Source organism: Macaca mulatta, chromosome 7, assembly GCF_049350105.2.
Source record: "Macaca mulatta isolate MMU2019108-1 chromosome 7, T2T-MMU8v2.0, whole genome shotgun sequence".
NCBI classification, from domain to species: Eukaryota; Metazoa; Chordata; class Mammalia; order Primates; family Cercopithecidae; genus Macaca; species Macaca mulatta.
The window spans coordinates 167,851,599-167,866,911 of NC_133412.1; the positions used below are offsets into that span (position 1 = coordinate 167,851,599).

At 50.8% G+C, this 15,313-nt stretch overlaps 1 protein-coding gene across 4 annotated transcripts; it reads left to right on the top strand.

The window, feature by feature from the left end:
- The first annotated feature begins 382 nt into the window (after window positions 1–382).
- Window positions 383–13,766, top strand: SERPINA5 (serpin family A member 5). Of its 4 annotated transcripts, none has more exons than XM_077937910.1 (6): window positions 499–997; window positions 1,121–1,144; window positions 6,836–7,471; window positions 9,541–9,811; window positions 10,250–10,397; window positions 12,711–13,766. In XM_077937910.1, the coding sequence occupies exons 1-6, from the start codon at window positions 706–708 to the stop codon at window positions 12,891–12,893; spliced, it is 1,554 nt and encodes a 517-aa protein (XP_077794036.1). In that variant the 5' UTR covers window positions 499–705; the 3' UTR covers window positions 12,894–13,766.
- The last annotated feature ends 1,547 nt before the right edge of the window (window positions 13,767–15,313 follow it).

Genomic DNA, 15,313 nt, shown 5'->3' on the forward strand with positions numbered 1-15,313 from the left:
GGGCAGTGTTTGCTGAACATCAAGATCACTTTCCAGGTATTACCTCCGATTTGCTCTACCAGCTCCACACCCCACCTGCAGCCACACAACCTTCCATGATCACGGCCATACAGAACACACCGTGTCCCCCAGGCATGGGGACCTTGAAACATAACCAGGTTTGAGACAGCACCCTGCACCGCTGTCTTGGAAATACTCTTAAGAGTGTGTGGCTGAGTTAGGGAACCCGGATTTCAAAGTAGAAAGGGAGAATCCACCCAAGCCCATAGAAATCCTGAATGCAGCTCCTTTCTCAGCAACAAGCACTGGCTTGAGAGTCAGCCACCTGGGCACCAGCCCCGCTCTGCCCCTAATTAAATGCGTGACTTTGAGAATTCCCTTCATTCTTCAGAGCCCCAATTCAGTGATTGGTGCAATCACAGGCTTGGCTACAGTGACCCATTCATTGCAGGCATGGTAGGACTCTCAATCCCTCCCATTCCCACTAGAATCCAGCTGTTGGGATCTATGACCCAGTCAGCATCGCAGGCCTGTGGGGAGCTCTCAGGCTCAAGCCTACGCCCCCACTAATCTACAAGAAATTCGCTGTAGAAAACCAAGAAACAGTGCCTGGAAAAAGAGAGGGTTTGCTGGAGCTGTCCCTTTCCCTGTCTCTGGAATACCAACAACGGACAGGCTCTTTGGTCTTGTCTCTCAGGAGTGCCCATGCCATTCCAGGCAAATGGTGGCCTGGTTGGTGGCGTAAGTCTTGGGGGACAGCGAGTGTGCATCGTGGTCAAAGCCTCTGGAGCAGGCAGCTGCGTCTGCAGGCAGGCCTGCTGGCTGGAAACCTGCCAGGAAAGGAAAGGGCTGGCCTGGGGCGGGGCTAGGGAGGGGTGGAGACAGGGCCGGCTGTGGTCAGTGACAAATGCTGGCTGCAATCCAGCCAGCCCTCTGCCCTTTCCTGAGCCCGAGGGACTGCCACCTCCACTGTGTGCACGCTTGGCTACAGGACACGGTAAGTACAGATGCCTCAACGGGAGGTCCCGGGGGTTGAGGGCATGTGAGGCGAGGAAAGGATGGACTCTAGAGTTTCGGGGTTTGGGGGCTGCAAAGCTCTGAAGGAGTCTCACCTCTGCAGTTTCAGGTATCCAAGGCAGCAGAGGTGAGTGGGTCCCCTGAGCTCCGTGACCTTATGCTCCACACTAACTCTGGCAGAGCCTCTGTTTCCTCATAGGTAAGATGGAAATAATTATACCCTTTGGATGGTGTGACTGAAGATTAAATACAGCGGGTGCTCTCACTCAGCACATCTGGCGGTGTCTGCAGACACATTTGGTTGCCACAACTGGAAGGGGGATGGGGGTTAGTGGCATCTAGAGGCCAGCGATGCTGCTGATGATCCCACAATGCCCAGGACAAGATCACAAAGCATCATCCTGTTGAAAAGGTCAACAGGATCAAGGTTGAGAGACCCTGAAATAAGGCTGTGGGGACAAAATGTCAGCTGGATAGGAAGTGCTCAGTAAATGGCAGCTTCTGTTGTTTTCTGTGCCTGGAGTCTTGGGCCTTTGGAAATGAGGAACAATGATCTAATATTATCTGCTTCCCTGAGATAAGGGCATCTTGCCTGGAGGCTGCCACCCAGGCCGATCGTGGCAGCTGCTCATGAGAGACAGTAACCATTTGGCAGTTTGTTAAATGAACAAAATGTAAAAATAAAGTAAGCAGAATTTTTTGTTTTTCTGAGGGTAGGGCTTTTGGCCAGATACGCAGCAATAAAAGGGGAAACCACTTCCTTGGGCCAGTGTCCTTGCTCGTAGATCAGGAAACCGAAGCATGAAGAATACAGGCGGCAGATGCCTAGTGGTGACGGACGTGTTCATGGTGTTGACGGTGATGATAAGTGACAGATGTAGACTCATCTCCAAACTTGTCAGGTTGTAGACATTAAAAATGTGCAACTTTGTGAATAGCAGTCATGTCTCAATCAAGCGGTTTTAATACAGAAATAAAAGGAAGCCAGAGCCGAGAGACAGGGAGGGAGTTGTTCAAGGTCACCTGGCAAGTGAGCCCCGGGGCGGAAAGAGCTCAGCTCTGGGTGGCTAGCCTGGCTTTTTCCACTGCTCAGTGTCCAACTTGCAGTCTGATGTCTCTGAATTACAGAAAAGGAGACAGGGGTCAGTTCATTCATTCATTCGTTCATTCTACAAAGGTGTATGGAGCATCTTTCATGACTGCAAGTTCCTGAAGGTGAGAGCAGCACAGATGAGGGTCCCATGCAGAGAGAGGCTGGGATGAAAAATGTCAATGACAAATGCATATATAAAGGCATATGTGTAATTGAAGGAGCTTTGAGAGAAACAGTCAAGGCACCGTTCCAGAGAATAGCTGTGGAAGGGGAAAAGGTCCAGTGTGATAAGGTATTGCAAAGAAGTGACATTTAAGCAAAGGCCTGCAGCCTGTGCAGAAGTTGGCCTTGGTGAGAAAGGTCAGGGGAGGGTTCCAGTAGAGAGGGAAGGTGTGCAAAGGCCCAGGGTTAGGACAGAACTTGCTGCATTTGAGAAACTGGGAAAAGTGAGCCTGGGGGTATCTTGTGATCCAGGGCAGAGCAGGTCCAGGCCAGGTAGAGTCAGATCACAGAAGCCCTCGTGGGTTAGAGCACAGATCAAAGTTAGCATTTATCCGAAACACAGGAGTTGGCCATGAGTTTCTTAGGCGAGGAAGTGCTGTGACCATATTTATGATTGAAGGAGATTCTTTTATATGCTGTATATAGAAAGGCTTGCAGGGCAAAGAAAGGAAGCTACTGGGGTAGCCTGGGGGAAGATGGTGGGAGATTCCATTGGGGGCAGTGAGAAAGCCAGGGAGGCGCGGCAGTTTTAAGACCTGTTTTGGAGCTAGAACTGACAAGCCTTGCGGGTGGGCTGGAGTAACAGGAAGTCAAGATTACTTCTTCTGGGAAGTTCTGTTCCTGGGTCTTTAGGATGTAGAGGAAGCTGTGACTTTGTCTCTCATCTCTGCCTGGGCTCCAAGCCTCACATCCCTCTTTGTAATTAGAAGATATTGGACAGACCCTCCTCACTAACACAGTTCCCACAGCTTAGTCCAGGGCAGAACTGGGCATGACTTCATTGCCCAACACGGGAAATATCAGTCAGCAGATTTGGGCTTCATGGATGGTGGGGGCCAGCGGGAGGGCTGACCAAGGCCCACCCGTCACATCCCCAGCACCTGCCACCTCAATTCACCTTGGCCTGAGATGACAGATGAACTTGACTGATCCCCTCTCTTCCCTCTGCAGAAACACTAAAGCCAGGGACCAGGAGAGGGGCAGCCTGACCAGGCTCTCAAGGCACTCGGTGGAGGCTGGTCTGGGGGATGGGAGGCTACCAGGGCTTCACCTGTCTCTGTCAAAGCCATATATTTCCACCAGAGGCCCAAGAGTGTGATGGCAAATCCGGGGCTTTGAAACTAAGAAACGTAAAACAAGCGCTGAGGACTCTACTGCCTCTTGGAGCCACCTCTCTGATCCTCTGTTTCTTCTTTTGCACTGTTAGGATAATGATACCACCTCCATGTTACTGTGGAGAAGTATAAATGGGCTAATACGGGTGAACCGCCTGAGGATACCAGGAGGTGAGGTCGAGGAGGAACGAGGTATCACTCCTCAGAGCCACTCAGAGATAGACTGTGCACGAGTCAGAGGAACCTGGATTTTAATTCTAGTTCCATCACTCAGTAACTGGAACAAGCTTTTCCATTTCACTTAGCCTCAGTCTATTCAATCTGTAAAACAGAGTGAGTTTACTTTTGGAAAACTCTGTAAAATAGAGAGCTTACTTTTGGTGAAGGCTAAACATAGTAATATTTATGGAGTGTTTAGTAGGTCTTTAATAATTAGTGGGTTTACTAAAAGATAGAGACAGTGGGCCCAGAGGCAGCAAGATTTCTGGGTCTCAAACGTATAGCCCAGGAGAGCCTAAGTGAACCTGGGGCCCTCTCCAAACAGACCCTGGGGGAGACTCAGTGCATATATAAAGGCACCCCGAGAAGCAGCTCCTCCCCATCGGATCTCTAGTGCTTGGCAGGGGGCGGGGGTCCTGAAGGGATGTCCACAGCACACGCAGACTGCAGATGAAGAAACTGAGGCCCAGAAAGGGTGAGCCTTGCCCAGGGTGACCTAGCAGTTGCATAGATGAGAGAATGGAGGCCAGGGCCTCACTGGGACTCTATGGTCAGCTGCCTCTGGGCTCTATCCAAGAAGGAAACTTCCCTGCTTCTGAAACTGTTCTCGAAATTATCAGCTCAGTGTGACTCTGTGGGGGGTTGAGCCACATTGTTTCTTTAGGAGCATCTCCATACATGGCTGGTTCCAACACTTGGCAGGAGGGACCATATTGTGCTGCCAAATAGACTCATTTAGAGGAGCCAGAGATTAAACCACCCACTCATGTCCTTCAGAGCTCTCCAGGCAAGTGCCATGGTGGGAACAGGTAGGGAGTGTCAGCGGGGGGAAGCCCAGACTCTGCTCACTCATTATCTGCAGATTAGGGCTATTGTTAGTGGCTACTAAGTCAGGGATTTCAAAATCAGGAAGATGCAGCACAGGAACGGAGGAGGCAGGACTCTGTAGAGGCAGAGTGGTAACCGGGCCTGAGTCCAAGCTTTGCTAATGTTAGCAGGAGACTCCATCTCTCTAACCTCGGATTACCCATCTGTAAAATAGAGCTAGCAGCAAGACATACCTTTCTGGGTGGTGTGGGGCTGAAGGGGTTGGCACAGTGCCTGAAAAAGGGTGAGGACAATGCGCCCAACTGCTACGGCTGCTGGGTTCGGTGCCAGGTTCGGTTCTGCAGGCAGAACCTTCTACATGAGCCTCCTTCTCAGAGGGAGCTCAAGGCGCAATTTGGAGGCTGGACTGGCAAGGGTGCCCTGCTGGAGTTATTCAGCTTCACTTAAAGACAGGCCTGCAGTCCAAGCCTGCCCAATTCCTGAGACCATTCTCTCTCCACTGCTGAGCCCCACGGCCACTCTGCAAGCGATTTCCCACGCAGCTGTTTGGGGCCCTTTGGAGTTTCGTTTTATTTGGGTCACGGGATGCTGTGACAGGCTGCCCCTGCCTGGTGGGGATCTGGGAGCCCCGATGACATTGTGCCCATAGACAGAGCCCAGCAGAAAGGGATTCCCTCCAAGGTGACACACAGGGCAAAGCTCACATCACAAGCCAGGCAGGCCCTCTGCACCTGATAATTAGCTGCCCCGGGTGCTGCCAGGCTCACAAGTGTGTGTGTTTGTGTTTGTGTGTGGGTGTGTGTGAAGCATGTACCCTATGATACAGTTGAGAATATGGGGGCCTCAGATGGGGCTTTTGCCAGAAACTGCCATGCCTACTGCTCATCCTTCCACAGCACGTGCCTCCAAGCACCCTGTGGTGTAGGTGCTGCTATCATCACTGTCTTACAGTTATGGAGAGTGGCTCAGTGTGTAACTGACTTGCCCAAAATCTCACTGCAAGGAGACAGCAGGGCTGAGATCTGAACCCTGGCAGCGGCTTCAGAGCCTGGGCTGTTTCCTACTGCGGAGGGAGGAGGCAAGACTTCTACCCGTAGCCAGATGGGGAAGCATGGACACAGAAACAGCTCCTGGGTGAAGTGGAGGGAGGAAGAGGAGGACTGAAGGCAAAGGCCACGTCAGGAGTGATGGGAGACCCCACAAAGGTCCCCCTGAGAAGCTCTCGAGTCAGAGATGAATGCCTCCTCGTCTAGAAGATGAAGAGATGTCTTTGCCTGCATGGGCTGCCGTCACAAAGTCTCACAGGCTAGGGGGCTTCAACAACAGAAATTCTTTCTTTACAACTCCGGAAGCTGGAAGTCTGAGGCTTAGGCACCGGCAGGATTTGTTCCTTCCATGGCCCTTCTTCTTGGCTCACAGGTGGCTGCCTTCTTACTGTCTTCACCTGGTCTTCCCTCTGTGCGTGTCTCTCTCCTGATCTCTTTTTAATTTTTGTGTAAGGACATAGTCATACTGGGTTAGGGCCCACTCTAGTGACCTCATCCTAACTCAGTCCCCTCTTTAAAAGCCCTATCTCTAAATATAGTCACATTCTGGGGTATTGAAGGTTAGGACTTCAGCATATGCATTTTGGGGGGCACAATTCAGCCCAGAACAGGAGGACGGTGGAGATGCTTACATGAAGAGGGCAGGCAGAATTCCCTTAGGAGGAGAAGGTGTCCCTCTGTGAGACAAGGGTGGCATGGAGCAGCCCCTGGGGGAAGGAGAAAGGGACAGTTGGCATCCTGGTATCCTGCCTACCCCGGGGAGGATGCTCACTCCATGTGTGCTGAATGAACAGGGCAAGGCCAGCAGTGCTGATGGCCCCAGGCGCGTAACTGGTCTGAGTTCATAGAAGGACCACAGGGCCCTGCCATGTGCCAAACCAGGACACCAGAGTGAAGGCCAGAAGCTCACATGGAAGCAGCTTAGTTCCCTGGTAACCTCGAGATGCTGATGAGACAAAGCAGAGCAGGGGGAATCCTCTCCCTCCATGTCCCATCCTCCAAAATGTGTCCCTTGATGTGGATGGGCGGGGAGGGTTCCTGCCTTGGCAGCCGGGCCTCTGCCTTCGGTCTGCACCTCCTCTCCCTCCTTCCTCTCCCCATTGTCCCTAAATCTTTGTCCTCGAGCCACTGCCGCCCTGTGTAAACCCTCATCCTCAGTCTCGGGGGTGCCATCCCTTCTCTTTGAAGCTGAATGGACCAAACCCACCCATTGAGTGTTGGGTGGGGACATCTCTGGAAAGTCAGTGCCTGGACCAGCCCCACCCCTCTCTGAGGACACCTTCTTTCCCTTTCAGAGCAAAGAACAGCCGCCATGCAGCTCTTCCTCCTCTTGTGCCTGGTGCTTCTCAGCCCTCAGGAGGCCTCCCTTCACCGCCACCACCCCCGGGAGACGAAGAAGAGAGTCAAGGACCTCCATGTAGGTGCCACGGTGGCCCCCAGCAGCAGAAGGGACTTTACGTTCGACCTCTACAGGGCCTTGGCTTCTGCTGCCCCCAGCCAGAACGTCTTCTTCTCCCCTGTGAGCATCTCCGTGAGCCTGGCCATGCTCTCCCTGGGGGCTGGGTCCAGCACAAAGAGGCAGATCCTGGAGGGCCTGGGCCTCGACCTCCAGAAAAGCTCAGAGGAGCAGCTGCACAGAGGCTTTCAGCAGCTCCTGCAGGAGCTCAACCAGCCCCGAGATGGCTTCCAGCTGAGCCTCGGCAATGCCCTTTTCACCGACCTGGTGGTGGACGTGCAGGACACCTTCATGAGTGCCATGAAGACGCTGTACCTGGCAGACTCTTTCCCCACCAACTTTGGGGACTCTGCGGGAGCCCTGAAGCAGATCAATGATTATGTGGCAAAGCAAACGAAGGGCAAGATTGTGGACTTGCTTAAGAACCTCGACAGCAACGCAGTCATGGTCATGGTGAATTACATCTTCTTTAAAGGTAAGGACCTTGGGCCCAAACCTGTGCTTTCTCTGGCTTTTCTGCTGCTTTTTTCTAAAGAATTCCCAATTCCCTCACATACATAAAGGACGGGGAGTAGATTAAGTTATTTTGGGTGCCTGCTGAGAAAAATTAAGTAAACAAGTAGCCAGAGAAGGCAAGATGAGTGCCTTCTCTCTGTGGATGGGGTTAGTGAGCCTGAGATGCTGTTTCCTCTATGGAGGAAGAACTGACTGCTGTCTTTGGGCCCCTGGGATCATCTGAAGCCCCAGTTTTCATACAGGCTCTGAAGCATGAACCCATTGTGGCCACCATAACAAAGACACCAACATCTCAGCCACTCAGGGCAGGACACGGACCCCAGAAGGGCTTAGAGGGCATTTCCCAGTCCCCCATATGCCCCAGATCCTGGCCCCTCTGCCCTCATAGAGGCCAAGACTCCCTCAGACAAATGCTTCTTCCTCTGAAATGCCTCCTCTGGACTCCTCAGTAAGAGCTGACCTCTGCTTATCTCCCCGACACTCCTTGTAAGCATTTCTGTTCGCGTCTGCAGCTCCTGCCAGGTGCTGACCCTGAGGAAAGCAAGAGTGGATAGAGAGGAGAAGAGAGGAGAGGAGAGAGTGGGAAGGGTTGGGAAGGAAGGCAAATTGTTAACACCTCCCCTTCCTGTGGTCACAGATCGTATCTTTGGCCATTTGGGTGGCTATAACAAAATACCGTAAACTGGGTGGCTTAGCAACAACAAACATTTATTTCTCATAGTTCTGGAGGCTGAGAAGTCCAGGATCAAGGCACTGGCAGATGCAGTGCCCGTTCCTTGGTTCATGACGGTGTCTTCTCAGTATGTCCTTGCTCAAAGGAGCAAGGCAGGTCTCTGTGGTCTCTTTTGTAAGGACAGCGATCCTGTTCATGACAGCTCTACCCCCACTAACTAATCAATTCCCAAAGGCCCCCCGTCCTAATACCACCACCTCAGGGTTAGGTTTCAACATATGAACAATGTGGGGACACACACATTGAGACCGCAGCAGTGAGTGTCGAACTTGGACTCTGAGATTTCCTATCCCCTGGTGCAGGGCGGTCCCCATTACACCAGATTGCTGAGGACAACTGGGAAATAAGCTAAGGACGGTATTGGATGGGGTCTTCCTTTGATAACAATGAAGAAGTTGGAAACAGGCCAGGCGTGGTGGCTCATGCCTGTAATCCCAACACTTTAGGAGGCCGAGATGGGCAGCTCACCTGAAGTCAGGAGTTCGAGACCAGCCTGGCCAACATAGTGAAACCCCGTCTCTACTTAAAAATTACAGAAATTAGCCAGGCGTGGTGATGGGCGCCTGTAATTCCAGCTACTTGGGAGGCTGAGGCAGGAGAATCGCTTGAACCTGGGAGGTGGGGGCTGTAGAGAGCCAAAATTGTGCCACTGAATTCCAGCCTAGGTTACAGAACGAGACTCCATCTCTCCATCTCAAATAAATAAATAAATAAATAAATAAATAAATAAATAAATAAATAAAATAAAATAAAAAGAAGTTGGAAGCAATCACTTGTAGCATTTTGTTCAGAAGTTTCCATAGGAAGGTAAGAGAAGGGTCATTGAAGACTTCCCAATGGGAAAAAGCATTCGTTTCCAGGATCCATACGAACTTCTCTCTAAAACTTAAATTAAAATATTGGGAAGAAAGTGCAAACAGAGAAGCTCACCCAGATATCAGGTAGCATTCATGGCCAGCCACATTTTTTACCCTCTTCACTTGGAGATTTGGCCTTGAGTAAAACGTTAGAGAATCAAAGAACATTAGGGGTCCAGGGCCTCTGAAGATGTGAAAACCAACCTCCTTGTTTTGCAGATGTGGAAGGAAAAGCCCTATGAAAAGTCCGAGAATGGGCCCAGTGTTATAAAAGGACTTGCCTTGACATTCAAGAGGTTCAACCGTCACTGCTCTGAGGCTGCCATAAAGATGGTCTCTGCTGGCTATCTTTACTGTCTTCACTCCTTTTATTTGCAGCTGAGAATTTCTAATTCTTCCACAAAATTCTTTTGCATTTTTCTTTCTTTTCATCTTTAGCTAAGTGGGAGACAAGCTTCAACCACAAAGGCACCCAAGAGCAAGACTTCTACGTGACCCCGGAGACTGTGGTGCGGGTACCCATGATGAGCCGCGAGGACCAGTATCACTACCTCCTGGACCGGAACCTCTCCTGCAGGGTGGTGGGGGTCCCCTACCAAGGCAATGCCACGGCTTTGTTCATTCTCCCCAGTGAGGGAAAGATGCAGCAGGTGGAGAATGGACTGAGCGAGAAAACACTGAGGAAGTGGCTTAAGATGTTCAAAAAGAGGTACGTTCAGACTACCCCAGGGCCAGCCTAACTCCATACAGCCCCAGGGAGAAACACACGCCCTACCAGGGCCACACAGAACTGGTGGGAAGGACTCACCCAGCCAAGGAGCTGCCTTCAAGCCCAGAGGCATCTTGTGACATCCAGGTCCTGGGGTCCTAGCCCAGTTGGAGTGACAAGGGCTGGAAGCTGGGTTCCTTAGGGTGGTGCCAGAGTGGGCAGAGACCTCTGGGGCAGCCCAGGTCCAAGTCCAGAGCAAGGGGAGGCTCATCCTAGACAAGAGGCCAGAGGATCCATAACCACCATTGTTCCTTGGGTTAAGGAGTCCTTTTTATAAAGCATCAAAACTAAGAATCCAGTGCATTATGAAGCCAAGGGGTGAAGCTCAGTGTGCCAATGCCCTAGAGCAGTCTAAGAAAACTCCTTTTCCTTTTCTAGGCAGCTCGAGCTTTACCTTCCCAAATTCTCCATTGAGGGCTCCTATCAGCTGGATAAAGTCCTTCCCAAGCTGGGGATCAGTAACGTCTTCACCTCCCACGCTGACCTGTCCGGCATCAGTAACCACACAAATATCCAGGTGTCTGAGGTGGGTTCAGAAGCTCCTATGCATCCGCTTTCCAAGATATTCTATTCTATTCTATTCTATTCTATTCTATTCTATTCTATTCTATTCTTTCTATTCCACTCTACCCCATTTCATTCCATTCCATTCCATTCCATCCCACTCCACTCCACTCCAGTTGACTCTATTCCATTTTACTCCACACCTCCACTCCACTCCACTCCTCCACTCCACTCCTCCACTCCACTCCACTCCTCCACTCCACTCCACTTCTCCACTCCACTCCTCTCCTCCACTCTACTCCTCCACTCCACTCCTCCACTCCTTCATTCCACTCCTCCACTCCAGTCCTCCACTCCACTCTTCCACTCCACTCCTCCACTCTACTCCACTCCCCCATTCCACTCCACTCCACTCCTCTCCTCCACTCCACTCCTCTCCTCCACTCCACTCCACTCCTCCACTCCTCCATTCCACTCCTCCACTCCACTCCAGTCCTCCACTCCACTCCAGTCCTCCACTTCACTCCTCCACTCCACTCCTCCACTCCACTCCTCCATTCCACTCCTCCACACCACTCCAGTCCTCCACTCCACTCCACTCCTCCACTCCACTCCTCCAATCCACTCCACTCCACTCTTCCACTCCACTCCACTCCTCCACTCCACTCCTCCAATCCACTCCACTCCACTCCACTCCTCCACTCCACTCCTCCAATCCACTCCACTCCACTCTTCCACTCCACTCCTCCACTCCACTCTAGTTCACTCTCTTCTATTCCACTCCACTCTACTCCATTCCATTCCATCCCATTCCATTCCACTCTGCTCCATTCTATTCTATTCCATTCCACTACACTACACTCTTCCACTCCACTCCTCCACTACACTCCAGTTCACTCTATTCCATTCCATTCCACTCCACTCCTCCACTCCACTCCATTCCACTCCAGTTCACTCTATTCCATTTCACTCCAATCCATTCCATTCCATCCCATTCCATTCCACTCTGCTCCATTCTATTCTATTCCATTTCACTACACTACACTCTTCCACTCCACTCCATTCCACTCCAGTTCACTCTATTCCATTTCACTCCACTCCACTCCATTCCATTCCATCCCATTCCATTCCACTCTGCTCCATTCTATTCTAGTCCATTCCACTACACTACAGTCTTCCACTCCACTCCTCCACTACACTCCAGTTCACTCTATTCCATTCCACTCCACTCCACTCCTCCACTCCACTCCATTCCACTCCAGTTCACTCTATTCCATTTCACTCCACTCCACTCCATTCCATTCCATCCCATTCCATTCCACTCTACTCCATTCTATTCTACTCCATTACACTACACTCCACCCTACTCCATTCTATTCTATTCCATTGCACTCCACGCCACTCCTCCATTCCTCCACTCCATTCCTCCACTCCACTCTTCCACTCCACTCCTCCACTCCACTCCACTCCAGTTCACTCTATTCCATTCCACTCCACTCCACTCCATTCCCTTCCATCCCATTCCATTCCACTCTACTCCATTCTATTCTATTCTATTCCACTTCACTCCACTCCTCCACTCCTGCACTCTTCCACTCCACTCTTCCACTCCACTCCATTCCACTCCTCCACTCCACTCCTCTACTCCACTCCACGCCACTCCACTCTATTCTATTCTATTCTATTCTATTCTATTCTATTCTATTCTATTCTATTCCATTCCATTCTACTCTATTCTCTTCCATTCCATTCCAGTCCACTCCACTTCACTCTCTACTATTCTATTCCACTCTCTTTGCACTCCACTCCACTCCACTGCACTCCACTCCTCTATTCTATTCTATTCTATTCTATTCTATTCTATTCTATTCTATTCTATTCTATTCTCTCCCTCTCCCTCTCCCTCTCTTTTCCCCCACGAAGCAAAAGTTTCACTTTATGTCTTATCCTTCATGTAATGGGAAGCCATATCCACCACTGTTCCTTGAGTTAAGGAGTCCTGTTTTAAACAATCAAAACTAAGAAGGCACTTACTAGCTGTGTGATCTCCAAAAATACCTGACTCTCTGAGCCTCCTTTCTCTCTTCTATAAAATTGAAGAATTACACCTTGCTCCAAGATGTCATGAGAATTCAATGACAGACACATGAGTCGTCACCTCCCAGCACAGTGCCTGGGGCAGAGTAGCTGCTCCATTGTTCCATTTCCTACTTGCTCCATGGCTCAGTTGAACAGATACTTAGAGGGTGATGCCCATAGGCAGAAGCTTTGCCATTTGACATGATGGCTTCACCCACCCCTGGTGGCCTCGTGATGCCTGGTGTCTCCCCTGCAGATGGTGCACAAAGCTGTGGTGGAGGTGGATGAGTCGGGAACCAGAGCAGCGGCAGCCACGGGGACAATCTTCATGTTCAGGTCGGCCCGCCTGAGCTCTCAGAAGATAGTGTTCAACAGGCCTTTTCTGATGTTCATTGTGAATAATGACATCCTCTTCCTTGGCAAAGTGAACCGCCCCTGAGGTGGGGCTTCTTAAATCTACACGCCTCAGGGTGGGAGATGAAGGTGGCTATGCTATGGCCCATCTGTATGCTGGTAGCTAGTGATTTACACAGGTTTAGTTGATTAATGAGGCATTACAAATAATATTACTCTTTGATGATTGCTTCCACCCACACAACTGCAAGACACAGGTGCCTTGGGGAAATTTGGAGAACATTCAATCTCGCCCTCACTCTTCATCAATGAAGATTAGCACTGAGATCCAGAGAGGCTGGATGACTTGCTCAAGTTCACCAGCCTGTTAGTGGCAAAGAGAGGTCCAGAGTCCAGGCCCTTGATGCCCAGCTCAGTGCCACAAAGCTCAGTAGGAGGGTTGTTCCAGTGGATGAGGGCCACCAGGAAGCACAGGTCCAAGGCTGGTCCCCCACCTATCAGCAACAACAACTGTCAGTTCATCCTGCATGGGAAAAATGTTGGAATGGGAGTCTGAAATGGGGCTACTGTTTTGGTCCCAACCTGCTGTGTGACATTGGGGCAACACTTCCCCTCTCTGGACCTCAGTTTCCTTCTGTATACAAGGATCAGATTCTTGCTGTGATCCAAGAACTCCTGAAATCATATAGAAAGGCTGGGGTGTGCCCTGTCAATCATGGTTGATTTCAATACACTCAAGTACCATTCATCCTTTAAGAAAAACATCTGGATATCAAGGTGGAAATGGCCCATTTAATGATTGATTATATCGTCTTGTGGATATAGTTATAATCTTATGGGCCTGGCTGGGAGTGGAAGAAGGGAAGCCTGTTGCGAATAGTAGAGTATCAATTGCAGGTGCCAATGACTAACTTTTTGAATTTTATGTTGGCATTAACAATAAAGCATTTTGCAAACACTGGTTATAACTGTCTTTATAGAGGCAGCTCTGGGAATGGTGACATTGATTGCTTACCATGCTCCAGGCCCTTCACCTGGATGGTCGCATTTACCCCTCATAAGACTCCTATGAAGAAAGGCACCACTGTTATCCCCATTTCACAGATGGGAAAGGCAAGGCTTGAAGTGGTTAGGTGGCTTACCCAGTCACATATCTCCTAAGTGGTGCAGCCAGAATTTGGTGGGGAGACTGTGGCCCAGAGCCCTATACTCAGTCCTGTACTCTGTGCTGTGGAAGAGAGATGACAGGAGCAGAAGCTTCATTCAGCGGCATCTCAGGCACCGGCTACCCAGTAGCCAGGTAAGTTCCCTGCCTACCTTCACCAAGCACGATGTGTTTCCTCATCTGTCAAATGAAGAGGATCAGACACTCAATAACGGAATAAATGGGTGAGTGAGTCCTTCGCTGCATCCACGTCTGACTCTCTGTGTGCCTGCCCACCCCACCCTGCATGTTCTAAGCATGCTTCCATGAGGCTGTGCCCCACCCTCTGATTCTAGAGTCTGGACTGTATCAGAGATGAGTGCCCACTAGAGGTAACAAGGTCAGGACCCCAAGCCTTGTCCATTCCCCAAAGTATTGAGCCCCCACCATGCACCAGCCCACGCCAGATGCTTTGCCCTTGTGATATCACCCATCCCTTAACAACCCAGCAAGGTCTGTTATTGTTCCCGTTTTACAGACAAGGACATAAGTGCTTTCCCAGGGTCCCACAGCTGGTGACAGTGAGGGCCCAGAGTCTGAGAGCCCAGATGGCCCATGTGCGGGCTGGTGGCAGGGCAGATGGCTGCAACCAGATTCAGACATTTCTCTGCAATTGTGCTGTGGGCTCAGGGTGGCTCTTTAGGACGGGGCCCCTTCGTAGGGTCATCCACTCCTATGTGCTTTCCTTTGCATCATGCCTTGCCTGTCTTGGCAAATAATTCTCTTGAGGTTTACCCAGCCTGTCCAAGGTCACAGGGAAGCCCTGTCTGTGTCTCACACAGAAGGCCAAGGTCCAGCACTGTCCAAACTTTACTCAGCAAACAGTCACAAAGCAGCTTCTGTGTGAGGGGTCAGGGGTGGGCTCACTGTGGTCTCTGCTGCGTGTCACACATTGAAGCACTGTGCTGGGGGTCATCGCAGGCTGTTTAACTCAATTGTCACATGAGCCTGGGTGCACAAAATGGTAGAGCAGCTCAGATAGAGATGGACAGAGAGAGAGCATGAACCTCTGAGGAGTCAGGTTTTTGTGGACAAGGGGCTTTGGAGCATGAGAAGGACTTCACCTAGCAGATGTGGGAAAGGAGTGAGACCTCCAGGCAGAGGGACCGGCTGGAGATGAGCGTGATGTGGTGAGCCGTGGAGTGTAGGGGACCCCACGGAACTTCGGTCTGGGCCTGCACGGGGCATGTGGAGGAGATAAGGAGGAGGGAGGTGGCTGTGCCAGTGGTTCAGTGACAGAAATCCTGAACGGGAGGCCAATATTTTGTCTGATCTCTTTCATGCCAACTTCAGGGTAGTTT

Bases quoted from the DNA above. Each gene is read 5' to 3' on its own strand.
- SERPINA5 (XM_077937910.1), top strand. From the start codon at position 706: ATGCCATTCCAGGCAAATGGTGGCCTGGTTGGTGGCGTAAGTCTTGGG. The intron at 1,145-6,835 runs GTGAGTGGGTCC...TTTCCCTTTCAG, and splicing joins AGGTATCCAAGGCAGCAGAG to AGCAAAGAACAGCCGCCATG. The intron at 10,398-12,710 runs GTGGGTTCAGAA...TCTCCCCTGCAG, and splicing joins CAAATATCCAGGTGTCTGAG to ATGGTGCACAAAGCTGTGGT.